At 36.6% G+C, this 13829-nt stretch overlaps 1 protein-coding gene and 1 long non-coding RNA gene across 2 annotated transcripts in view; one reads left to right on the top strand and one right to left on the bottom strand.

Moving 5' to 3' along the window:
- The window catches only part of LOC140547088 (uncharacterized), a 45646-nt gene that overhangs the window by 29625 nt on the left and 2192 nt on the right, over positions 1–13829 (top strand). The gene's annotated exons all lie outside the window — the stretch shown is intronic.
- LOC140547083 (annexin A5-like) lies at positions 94–12620 on the bottom strand. The gene is made up of 13 exons (XM_072670613.1): positions 12525–12620; positions 12208–12249; positions 6036–6120; positions 5529–5623; positions 4165–4278; positions 3828–3918; positions 3397–3476; positions 2778–2828; positions 2590–2683; positions 2095–2190; positions 1946–2004; positions 755–877; positions 94–627 (listed from the first exon to the last, which is right to left on the bottom strand). The coding sequence occupies exons 2-13, from the start codon at positions 12208–12210 to the stop codon at positions 565–567; spliced, it is 954 nt and encodes a 317-aa protein (XP_072526714.1). The 5' UTR covers positions 12211–12249; positions 12525–12620; the 3' UTR covers positions 94–564.

Below are 13829 nucleotides of genomic sequence, written 5' to 3' on the forward strand. Positions count from 1 at the left end.
TAAAATTTTCTTAAGAATGGACACAACTCAAAATCAAGGACTCAGGAAACATACAACCCCCCCCCCCAACCACACACACACACACACACCTGATTGATTTCATCTCTGTATTAGTTCTGCATTATTGACGCAGATATGCAAATATGCAAAAATACATGGAAGAGAGTAACCCACCAGATTTTTTATACATATTAATTTCTTTAAAGCCATATAAGAAATAACATGACATCATCTTATGTGTGATTACATAGCACCGTCTGTCTACACCTTTCTGTTTAAGCGTTTCCTTTATAGTTGGTCACATTTTACACAGTACAGACTCTTACACAAGTACTGACAAGCATATAAAACTTCCATAAACAAAATAGCCTTCATCAATATAGAGAATTAAAACTAATGCTATTAGTTGTAGTTATTGCTATTAGTTGCAAATACAAAACAATAAATATTTAGAATTTCATTACATCTGAAATTCATTAAAAATGGCCCTGTCAATAAACAAGTATGTTATCTAATGAATGCTTTGGTCTTAACCAGAAATGCTTTCTATAATGTTGATCCGAGTTAGGCATCATCGCCAGCACACAACAGGAGCAGGGTTTTACGATAATCACCAGAGGTATCAGTCTGTTCAAGAGAAAGACAAATTGTTCAAATAATTCATTTCACAATGACAAGATGATGCACTGTGTTTCAATGTGGAGCACATCTTACATATAAGATATTGGCCTTAAACACATATTGTTATGCGTACCTTAATCATGTTGTGCAGAGAAGTTGCAAACAGCTTCCTGAACTCTGCACGTATGTTGAGCAGGTCAATTTCGCTGCGAGAGACCATGATCCTTATCAGGGTTGCATCATCAGTGCCTGCCCCCTGCAGAAACAGACACGTACATCAGCAACACACTGTATCCACTTCTGTTAAAATAGCCTATCAGCAACGTTAATATCAGCAGTACTCATACCAGCACATCTCAATTCTGAAACTCTGTTTAGACACTTTCTGTTCTTGGTGATTCCAAACTATTACCTAAATGACTTGTTAGAAACACCACTCAAACAATAATAATTACATTTTAAAATCAGCAATTTTAAGTATGTCCATTAATGCAGGTTAGAATAATAATGTCAATAAATTGTAACTGCATGGAAGGGGGTTGCAGTTTGTTGCTGTCTGAGGCCAAGTGATATGAATGTAATTATATATGTAACAAAAAAAACTACAAGTTTGGCTTGTAAATACAAATGTAATGAACAAATAAGAGTAATCAAATGATTTGGGACAACATATCCATCTACTTAACAGGATGTTTTTTGTGTCACTTGTAGCTAATTCCTTTAGCAGCTATTAAATTAATTATGGTGTTCCCCAGGGTTCCCTTTTAGTTCCCATTGTATTTTATGTTGTATTGTTAAGTGTTGTAAAGAGAATGCATAATTGCATATTTCAGTTTCATTTGATGGTACTGCTTTTTTCACATGCTACTTAAATGCACTGACTGCATTAATACTAAAGTGTATCCAGTTTAACAGGACAAAACTGAGGGTATTAATAGGGTCAGGTTGCAAAGGGATAAACCGGTCATTAAATCTTTTACAAATAATTTTAAGCATTAAGCCTAAAAATGTCACCAGAACTTAACTTTCTTGTCTCAAAAACATTGCTTAATAACTATTTTTGCTAATTGTTAAATAGAAGTATAATTCAAAATAAATAAATCTGATACAGAATCAAGGTTGCAAGGTTAAAAGATTGTATTCCTTTCCAGGCTGTTCAATTCAGCTTAAAGACAATAAAAATAAATAAAAAAATAAAAAGCCAGTTACGTGGCACAATTAGTTAATCTTGGACAGCACTTCTAAAGCTGCAGTCAATGAAAGTACTGTAAAAGTAGTTTCAGCACCATGGAGATGTACGTATATGCCTTTCTGACACTCTTACCTTCATGGAATTGTACAAGCATTCAGCGAAATAGGCAGGCACACTTCTAGCACACTTTACTGAAAGAGAAGGAGAAAGTAAAGTGAATGTGCTATGTGTATAGGGACTTTATAAACCAGAGAAAATATGCGTACACAAGTATGTCTTACCAACAGCCAGAAGTACTTCTCTCAGAGCTCCAGAAGTTTCTCTCTGTATGCTTTCTTCTATTTGATATCCAGAGAGTTTCATATACGCATCAAACACTGCCAAAATAAAAGGCATTGAATGGATAAATTGGGAGGATTCAGATTGTCCCCCACCATAAAAATAAGCATGCAGTCATCAACCAGTGATTGCCATCAAGAATCATTTAAAAGAAAAATGAAACTGTAGTGAACTTTACCAGCAGCATCTCAATCTTTTTTTTCACCATTCACCACTGTTAAAAAAGAAATTCTATGGTCCTCCATATTTGAAAATGAATATTTGCACTGAAAATAGTTATATTAGTTAACGTTTGGTCATAATGAGGCCTTGATACTAACCTATGAGGGCCTGTTTACCAGACAGTGTGAGTTTTAATTCTACTTTTTTTTTTTTTTTAACAGGTGCCTAAAACATTTGCGCAGTATTTAATGTCTGAGTGTGTGTGAATATCTTACCTCTCCTAAGGTGTTCAGCACTGCGATTTCCCAAAATGGTGACAAACTGATCTTCATCAGTACCAAACTTCTTTTCACCTGCATCAAACAGGGCCTGCTCTCACAAAAAAATAATAACATACAGGAATATGTTATTCCCAATGAATGAGAGGTCATCGCATGCAGTAGAGATGCCATTTTATATGTACCTGAGCATCACTCTGGATGTTGTCCTGTTGTACACCCTGCTGCCTGTTGGCCTAAAACCAAAACAGCTCTCATTAGTATAGACAATACACATCCAACACTCTATAATCTCTGTATTTAAATGGTATGATAAAACATTATTTAATTAATCAATACAGTCTAAATTCAGTCCACTCTACATAAGCAGCAACTCAAACGCTGACAATCCACTTTATTAGACATGTTTACTTTTTACTTAGTCAATTGTCATTTTGTGAGCTCCACTATATATATATATATATATATATATATAGTATAGTATATATATAGTACAGTCTGTAGTATTACAGACTGTAGCTTGTGTGTTGTCACACACTATTAATATTTTTTGACAAAATATATTTGACAACTAGATATTAAAGACAGGAGCAAAAAAAAAAAAAAGAAAAAAAAAAAAGAAAGAAAAGAAAAAAAATAGTGTGCTTTCAACTGCAATTTGAATTGCTACTTCCTGCTACCAGAACTCTATTACAGCAAAAATGGTTTTAAAGCAGTTTTGAGTATGTTTTCATTTAACTAGAAACAGGTAGCTAGACAGGTAGCGGTACAACGTAGATCTACAAAAACACTTGATTGACATACCTGTAACAAAATGACCAGCACTCTCTTAAAGTGTCCACTAGTGTCACCAGTCACATCATCCTCCAGGTTACGGTCATACTCTATAACAAACAATAAACCACTACAACCATCAGCAGCAGCAGCAGCAGCTTCTTAAACAGTTCAACTGTCCAGGTAAACTGGAATAAGGGCAGTGCAGTACGTGAAACACTGAATTACAACAACAACAACAACAATGACAACAACAACAATGACAACACAAAAAAGTGTTTTTAATTATAATTTTTTTTTATATAATTGTAGCCCTTGGTACCTGTGCATTTTACTTTAACAAACCTCACAGAAATGACATATGATGATACATTTAAATTTCTGATAATATTGTTATTTTCACCATTATTATTGTTATTTATTGTTATTATCATCCACCTCTACCCCTTGAACGCCCTTACCCTGTTTGTAGGTCTTGATGATCTCTCGAATCTCATTTGGAGTTCTAGAGGCCAGGATCTCGATCAAAACTTTCTCATCAGTGCCTGCCCCCTAACAACAAGAAATGTTGTCACTCTCTCTTTGTGTTAATATCTTAGATGCAAATGTCATGTTGGTTTAATACAGACAGAAAAAAAGGTGTGTGTGTGTGTGTGTGTGTGTGTGTGTCACTTAAGCAGAACACTTTAATTGCTTAAACTGCTTAATTGCTTTAAGCTTTAAAAACACACTTGTGCATAAAGCACATTGTGAGTACTTTAAGCATATAGCAGCATTAAGCATATAGCAAGTACCTACCTTAATGGCATTCTTCAGTGAGGTCACATCAAACATTACAGGTGTAGCCATCAACCCCACAATCAGAGTCTCAAACTTCCCTCCCAGCTCTGACTTCAGATCACTCACCAGGTCCTACAGAAAGAGTGAGTGAGTGAGTGAGTGAGTGAGAGGCTGAAAGCTTGTGTTGTAGGAGGTACATTGTCTCAGAAATAAATGGAATGAAGTGTGAATGGAAGTTGCATACTTGTATATCATGAACTGATTATAAAGGACGCATGGATCTGTTCTGTGCTCTGTCATTTTAGTACCATGTTAAAAGTTAATTTCAAACTCGACTCAAAATATTTACTTTTGGCAAATTAGGGTAGATTTAGTTTTTTCTGTGGTTTTATGTAAGTAATGTCAGCTGTGTATTCCTGCCTATAGGGCAGAACAGTGTTTGAGTGGTTTGAGCAGGATATCCCATGTTTAGATACATTTTGAAGTTTTTTTTAAGCTAAAATGAATTTTGGTAGCAGTATCACACCAGATAAGATAAAATACTTGCAGTGATAACCACATTAGATTCTTGAGATCAGACCCTTACTAGGTGTTGGCAATTCCATCCCAAATATTTTAGATGATAAAGTTGGGAAGGTAGAACATTGTGTATAAAAATTTAGAGCCCAAAAAACCCCCATAAATGTACAGGTCTGTAAATCTAACTATGCCCTTTTTCTGACTGACAGGTTTGATGCATTTTTTTTGCAGGAACCTGCCCTTAACTACTAAACCTAACAATATAGTACTTCACCAGATAGTCTGTTAATATCTGACGAACAGCTGAATTAAGGGAGACTATTTGTAGTGATGACTCTTTCCTCTTTCTGACCAATATTTGCATAACATAAACAAATTTGCTCAGGCAACACTGCCCAAACTATGGCATCCCTGTTCATGACTGACCTCTTAATAGTGTGGCCCGGTACACCCAAACACACATCCACAGTAATAATGCATAAAGAGATCACATGATCGTGTATGTGTCTGCACTGAATGTTTGCTGTTGAGCGCTTAAAGTCCACTGCTGGCATTAGCTTTCTAATACATATGCTTTGGCCAAACAATTCAGAGAAAAAGAGACAGTAAACAGGACATGAACGAACCTTAAGGGATCTAACCAACAGTTATCGGGAAAACAACACAACTAGAATTGTTTTTTAAAACTATACAGTTTGCTGACACCTTGGACAGCTCAGCACTCTTGCAAGAGATGGTGTTTTATCTTCTCAAACACACCTTAAACAGTGTCTTAGCTAACTGTTCATGAGCTACACCAGTATTCATGAGAGCAGCAGAAAAGCTAATCCTGGAAGTGCTTAGCCTTTAAGTGATAATATTACCTTGCCATGAAGAGTCTTGTAGGCAGCCTTGATCTGTTGGCGCTGAGCGTTGCTGCGGGCAGTCAATAACTGCAGAATAGCTGCCTCATCGGTGCCTGAGCAGACAGGAAAATAAGAGTTAATGCACTCTTTGTACTGAAGCGGCAAGACAAATAACAAGAGCAACCAAATCCTGTACTGACTGTCAGTGCCCTCAGCACTACAATCACCATCACTTGATGAATGCTTACCCATTAATTCAGTTAATGAATTAGTAAAAGTTAAGACATATTTACTTAACAAAAAAACATTTTTGGGTTAATTTAATCTGTTTTAATTCAGTCAGGTAATCCAGCGGATAGCCTTTAATTTCATATCCATGAATGGCAGCTTAGAAAACAGAACATTATTAATGTAATTTTTGTGATAAGCTCTGCTGACCTGATTTCTCAATCTTATGTTGATTGGTTCAGAGCTACTCAGGAGAAAATCCTTTAAATGTCAAAATTTAAATGTGCAATGACTAACCCAGTCCTTTCATGGCCTTAAAAAGAACCTCTGCATCATGATTGGCGTTGAATCCACTCTGGGGCTTCACAGTTCCTCTTTCGGCCTGAGAGAGATAAAAAAAAAGTTCAGTTAATTCCTCTTCCACCCTTCTATTTATGAAATTTTATTTTTGACCATTTAAGAGTTTTCTGACTCTAGCACATCTATTTCATCTCATGAAAATATATGACAAGGTGCGAAGCAGGGTCCAACAGCTAGAAATTGGTCATTATTAGTGCTACACTGATGATAATAATTAATAGATGTCAGGGTGGGTTTAGGATCAGTATCCTACTATAGAATACATATACTTATTATTTCCAGCTTTTTAGTTTAAGAAAAGTATGATGTTTGCTTCCATTCTTCCTTTTATCAGTGAAATGTTCTCTGTGCAACACAACCTCAAAGCCTGAGCAGTCCAACCCAGTGCTTGACAGTGATGAAATTCAGCTCCTTTTTCCCCCTTCACACTCTACTATGAAAATCATTTTAATGCAGGGGTCACTGCATAGTAACAGTGCACCACCACTTCAGAGCCTGTTCAATCTTCCTGGAGGTCTTTTGCAGTCATACAGGGGTTCCAATTTGCTTTTCAAGCAATCCTACAAACAAGTTTTCTCACATACCCACACAACCTGACCTCCACCATTCCTGTTAACTTCCTCTCCTTATTTACATCATGAACTGAAAAAACAGCTACCTGAAAAAGCATTGCTTTTTTACTTATTTCTTAGCTTTCTCCTACTTAAAACGCCTTCCAATTTTCTAATGATATATTCTAATGCAAGGAAACAAACCAAATGAATATTTATTTTTGTATTATGCATCTGCGATTGATGTAATTCTAAACTAAATCTAACCGTTTCAACAAACCTGATGCACAGCTACTGGTATCAGGGCCAAGTTTCCTGTATATGTTGGACCCTTGTGCAATTAAAGTCTTTATCAGCATGGATAAAACCACTGAACCCACAACTAAGATTGTTTAACTCAGAATGTACCACAACCTCACTGTAATGTATCCTACTACAGTTATTCCTAATGCATCAGTTTTCCTACTGCCTTGCAGCTGTGCAAAAAGCCTGCTTAATGTTTTGCACTGCCTGTTCCTTTAAGAAGTAAAGCACGTCAGCCTTAACCAGAAAGTTTCCACACAGAAATTTGCAGTGGGAGAGAGCGAGTAGAGAGGAAGTGGGTGTAGAATGTTGACAAAGAAAGAGGTGAAGTGGGCGTAAAAAGAAGACAAAGCCCAATCCTGAAATTAGATCTCATGCAATATGAGGCAACAGAGCTGCCCAAAAAGTTAAAAACATGATCTAAATTCACTGCTTACAACAATGTGATTTAAGAAGCATAGATTGTGAGATCTAAATTATTCAACATACAGACATACACACTCCATCTGTGCTGTGTGCATTCAAGACACATAGGTAATCATTTTACAAACACTAAGCATACTTTAATTAATTCAAATTACAATTTAGGTTTGGTTTATCTGGTTTTGCAATCTAAGAATTTATTCATTTATTGCAAACTTGACTTACAGTCAGATACACAGATATACACACATATTTAGTCCTGTAATGTAACCTCAGCCAAAATTATTACAGTGCAGAAATGTCCAGACATTTCATGCAAATAACAAATTAACCATGACTTGTTTGTTGCTTATAATTTCTGTGAATTTCTACATCGCCTTAATACAAATATATGATTTGCCCTGTTTCCTTTAGGACTCATAATATTTCTGTGTTATGTAGGCTTTTTTTTTACTGAACATAAGCGTACTTTGCAAGAATTCAGGAAGGAAATTAAGTTGTGCCACTTTCTTACATGTCCCTCCATTGCATTTTCAAGTGTCACTGCTGAATTTAAAAAGTGACCTCCTTGAAGCAAAGCATAAAGCAAGTGGGGTATATGTGCTCAGACTGATCAAAAATGGAAAAGGTTTCTGTTTAAGGACTTCAACTCTTATTTCCAACTAAAACTCAAGTTCCTGCTGAGTGGCTGTTCCCCACTCATTAGCTCCAATTGCCCCAATTGCACCATTCCCCATAAAACAATTTTAGATATACTGTCATGGCGTGTTAGTGTGTGTTGTGCTGGTATATAAGGTGCATTATTATTTACACCTGTATTTGGTGCATTTAAATCACCATGGGTGAGGTCATGGTGTATAGAAACATATAGCTTACAATTCCAGTAAGAGAAGTACATAATTAGCACATGTACACATGGAAACGTGCACACACCAAGTTCCCACCTGTTTGGATTAGCCTCTTGCGTGACAACCAAGGTGACATTATACCTTTCACAACAGATACTCATTAAAACACACACACACACACACACACACACACACACACACACACACACACACACACACACACACCTTACTACTACTACTACTACTACTACTACTACTACAACAAACCCTCTGCTACCTGATGGTCACTGTTCAGTATCTTCTGCTACAATATATCATATATATATTTTGTTCACTGTGCTAAGTATGAAAAGGTTTACAGTGTTTATTTCTCTTGGAAAAGTGAAGTTTTAAGGTGCAAAATTGAACTGAAAGGCTGTTTTGTACCCTTGAGGATACACTTTCATGGCTTGCATCTGACCAAAAAAAAAACATTAGTAAAACCCTGTAATGTACCTTTTTCTGACAAACTGAAACTAAAGGTGGCTTTTATCAGTTTTACCAGAGGGGTCTCCTTAGGCATGGGTGTGGCAAGACTTAGCAAGAAACAGCAATTAAAACAAACAGTAATGTCTGGTTTCTGCTGGGTAATAGGTGAAGGAATCCAGTAGTTTAAAATCAATCTGAATTGGTATATGCTAGGGTTGAACAAAGCTAGCAAAATACAGCATTACTTGTGATGAATTGTTTTTAATACTTGAAAGGAAAGTGATAAAAGCAAATTTCTATCTAGATAAACATTTTGAAAATGGAGCCATTCTTCACTTTTGCAATGCAAAAGCTATGGAACTGGTGAAGGTTTGATGGCCTGAGTAGAAACTTGCCTATATTCTTGTAACTAAAATGAGTGTGAATGCAGTAACTCATCACAGCTCAGAGCACACAACTGTTCATGCATTGTGAAGTCCTGTTACAGGGACTAAGTGTAATTAAACAGACATGCATTTTTTGGAATTAGTGGGTGTTATTTCTCATGCCAGACAAGAAATTCTAATAAGATTATGGTGTTTTGGAGGACTAAACATTGTGTGTGAAGGACTGTGTATTGTCAGGGTCTAAATGGATGTCTTGGCCACAGTATTATGTATGGGGGGATGAGTCAGGGCTGGATCCTGCTTGTGGCTATCAACGAGTGTGCAATCCAAAACCTCTGTTCAAACAACAGTGTGTCTGTAAGAGCAAAACATTACGGCCTGATTTGAAATCATGTGTTGCAGATTCAATCTAAAAGATATGCACAAGGTTTCTGGCCAAAGGCCTGGAGTATGTTTGATGAGAGGGACTGCAAACTAGTTTTAGTAACACAACCATGTATTTTTTTTACATTTTAATTTAAGAGAAATGGAAAGAAAAATGTTTAAATAACTTAATATCAATGCAATCTGTTTTCTTGTAATTCTTGTAAAGATGATCTATCAAGTTCTTTTCAATTTTCCCCCTTTTTAAACTTTTTTTCTTTAGCCCATTCATTCCTCACAACTTGCATAATGCCCAGAGAAAAGCATTGCCAATTTATTGGGATGCATAATGGGATAGAATATATTTACACAGTGGCATGGTTTGCACACCTTAAAACCCTCAAAATCAAAATTCAAAAAGGCATATGGTTGAGAGAATATATTTCATTTATATTCTAAGCAAGCTTTTTTTATTGCCATCTTTTACAGTTTTAAAATAACACAAATAAAATACAAAAGAAAAAAGAAAAAAGAAATGGGCTATGGGTATCCTGCTTGGTCAGTAGCTAGTAACACAGCCTTAGGCAAGTATCACAGCTTATAAACACAGACATCACAGCTTATAAACACATAGGGGGACATAGGCTGTAAACAAATGCAGCACTGTCCCATGGTTCCTTCTGACTAAAAACAAAATTCTACACTTGGGCCTTAACAATATATGCAGCCTAAAAAAAACCCCAAAAAAAACAGAATGCTGCAGCCTCCACCTCAGGTTTGAGTGACAGATGGTTGTGGTATGGAGGGGCACAAGTACTAACACAAGTACAAGCATGATAGTGTTGTGGGGAGCCTCATGCCTCAGACAGTGCAAAAATGCAGATTGTCACTTTTGCAAAAGGTCAGACCACACTGCATGTGTGTGCAAGCAGAATATTGGACAAAGGCAAGTTAACTTGGAGGTTAGGATCAAGTAAAGTGATGAATATTCAGACTACCTCCTGGCCTTAAAAATAATGACTACCTAGTTCACAGATGACCACCCTAGTGTTAAACAATTGTTCAGTGCAATTTAAAGTTAATACTTACTATTTTCTATAGACCATTTCCCATGACCTTCATGGAGTTGTTCCTGCTTAGTAGTTCATTGTTAGACAGTTCGTACCTGACAATGCATGCTGTTCCCAGTCACTTTCAGTAGAACAGTTTCCATGGTTCTATATAATAAACCCAATATTTTCCACCTGTTCTTCATGCAAAAGGCTTTTAGTTCTGAGAGATTCTTAAGCCATCTTACATGTGCTGCTTTTCTGAGGTCTGATTCGAAGATGTTTGGGTCAGCGGACTGTAAGGGCCACGGAAAACCTTAAGCTTTGTAGCTTTAGAGGTGTGTTTAGCATCATTATCCTATGTTATAAAAGCCATCAATTTATCTCCAAACATACACTGAAGCCAAAAAGGTCTATTTTAACTTCATAAGCCCACAAGGCCTGTTTCCAAAATGCATGAGACTTGTTTTGAGGTTCCTTTGAAAGCGTGTTTAAAATGTTGAAAACAATGTATTATCTTTAACTTTATATCTTTTGAAGATCAGTCATTTTCCACTCACTTAACTATTCACAGGAACATACATTTTGACCAGGGATGTTCAAGATTTTGCATGCCACAGTAAGCATATTATATACACAGATTTAAAACCTTCCAGTCACATTACCAATAAATACACACATTGTATTCACTGGTACACAGCGCACGCTGGGTGCTGTCCTCAGTATAAACTAACTAATCCACCTGGCTTTATTGTCTAAAACAAACACACACACACACACACGGTCTGCAGCTTTAGAAATTTGCCACATCACATCTTTCTCACTCTTTCACTTTAGCTGAAACGTTTCTTTTAACAATATCCTAACACTTACAAAAACATATGATCATGAGTTGTCTCATCAAACTACATTTTTCAGTAAGAAAGAAATGCTCATGTTTGTAGAGGGGATTTGCAGGACGTGTGATCTATCTGAATAAATGGATGTGTGTTTATCAGCGTTTGAACAAACATTTGTTTACACAATCCATTGCTTCATTGCCGGCTCTGCAAACATGGGACCCCACCCATGTAATCGTGGCAGCTCGGGGACAACCATGACTGAGTTGTCTATATACTTAAACAGATGGATGTAATATTGAGACAGAGAGAGGGGAAAAAAAGAGAGCAGAGACCCACCCTTTGAGGAACTCTGCCCACACCTATGACTCATGCTCACGTTCTAGCAAAGGGGAAAAAAAGAAGAAGGGAGGGGGGGGCCTTCTCTACATTTTGGCTCCTTTTCAAGAGAAACCATCCACCGCCCTTGACCACAATAAAAGTTTTTAAAATGTTAAACAAAAATGTTTTTTGCAGAATAAACCTTGGAAGAGCAATTTCTGATGTGCTTCAGACTCCCTAACAGGGTGTTACTGTGATTTGAATAAAAAAAAAAATAGTTTAGTCTAAAATCTTAATCCCACCTCTTTAGGGAATGGATCAGCAAGCTGCATTATGTAACACCAGCAGTGAGTTACCTAAGACTAAAGAAATGTTGCTACCTCTGTAAGCAATCATACTCGTTTGAAGGTCCTTTATATTTTTAATGTCATTATCTGGTGAAGTGGAACTAACAAATGCTATACCATCCCATGTATGCAGGTTGGCCCATAGAAGTTAGAATGCACTTTAGCACAGGACTACAGCACTATTTCTAAAAGACTCAAACAGCTCACTTACCATCGTAACTTCTGAATGATGAACTCTTCGGCAAAGCTAAAGCTGCGAATAGATTAAACATGAGGTTTAAGATTTGCTGATACTCAAACATACATAGCTACAATGATAAAGGCTGGGTCTGAAGTCGGGTTAAATCTAAAGACAATTAGCTATATTCTCGTAACTAATATAGCTAGCTCTTCCTTTTTCAAAAAAAAATAACAAAATATTCCAGCGTTTCTCACGCAGGTAAGGACATACCTGCAGACTGATTTCGCAAGAAATAAAGGGAACGTGAACCTTACTAAATAAAATATAAAAAGTTGAAAGTGACTTACTAAAAAGCACAGCGACTGCAGCAGAACCACAAAAAGAGAGAGAGAGAGAGAGGTGGAATGAGGAAAACAGTACGAATGAAGTCGGTGGAGGAGGAGTAGACTTCTAAAAGCAGTTGCGTTACCAAGTGCCGCGCCCTAGTAACGCCCACGGCCGATAGTGTTTATGGGTAGTGTAGTTTTTTCCCCGCTAGAACCTCTTAGGCACTTTGCTTTTGTCTTTCTAGTTGATAATCAAATCTTTAAGCTAACCTCCCTGGAAATCACTCATAAGCATTGGACTCAATGGACCAGCTCAGTCTACATTTTTGTAACTGAGTGTCTTGCTATCCCTTTCTGCTGTGACACTGAGAATTTCCCCACTGCGGGACTAATAAAGGATTATCTTATCTTATCTTATCTTATCTTAGTACAAGCACTGTTCATAAATTATGCTTCTGCATTCAGTATATTACAGTCTGACACTGTGCTCCTTAAAATGCATCAGTTGGAAATTTACCCACAGGAAAAAGCTGGTAATGGTCAATAACAATTACTCGATTTTTGGTCTACACTTCAAACTTGATTTGCATACTAACTTTAATCCCATTATTAAAGATTTAATCATTTATTTATTTTTTATCCCAAGCTTCATAATCTTCCTAGTATCACATGCAGCTAGTGCAATGCCAATTTCTTAATACAATTGACAAACGTGTTTAAGCCTGTATGGATGATCAGGTCTTTCCGGTTCTGTTCCTGAAGAGCTCAATCTGTTGGGTTTACTTTCAATTGCAGTTTTTTGATGAAACTTGTTAAGCTAGTCTTCAGGGGCTTTAGGGACGTATTACACCTGTTTCTGTTAGATTAGGACTGATCAGTCATTCCAAGCAGTTTAAAGTAAAATACATCATTCTAGAGAAACTTGCAGAGTTAGAATTGTTCACAGTAGTGGTGAATGGAATTTCCTCATAGAAAGTCACTACACGACATGGTTATGAATATGCTCCCTGATGCTTGAGACACTGATTTACCATAGTTTTACGAAGGCTTTGGGTCATAAACAAACTTTTAAAAATCTGTTCATGGCAGAAAGATACATGCACAATGTTCTGAGGCAAAACAATATGCATAAAGTTATTTATTTGACAGATTTACCATATATTTACTATATTACATCACCACACACACACACACACACACACACACACACATACACACACACATATATATATATATATATATATATATATATATATATACAGTGGGGAAAAAAGTATTTAGTCAGTCACCAATTGTGCCAAATGAGAAAAAAAAAATCTGAAAATC

Source organism: Salminus brasiliensis, chromosome 24 (genome assembly GCF_030463535.1).
Source record: "Salminus brasiliensis chromosome 24, fSalBra1.hap2, whole genome shotgun sequence".
Lineage (NCBI taxonomy): Eukaryota > Metazoa > Chordata > Actinopteri > Characiformes > Bryconidae > Salminus > Salminus brasiliensis.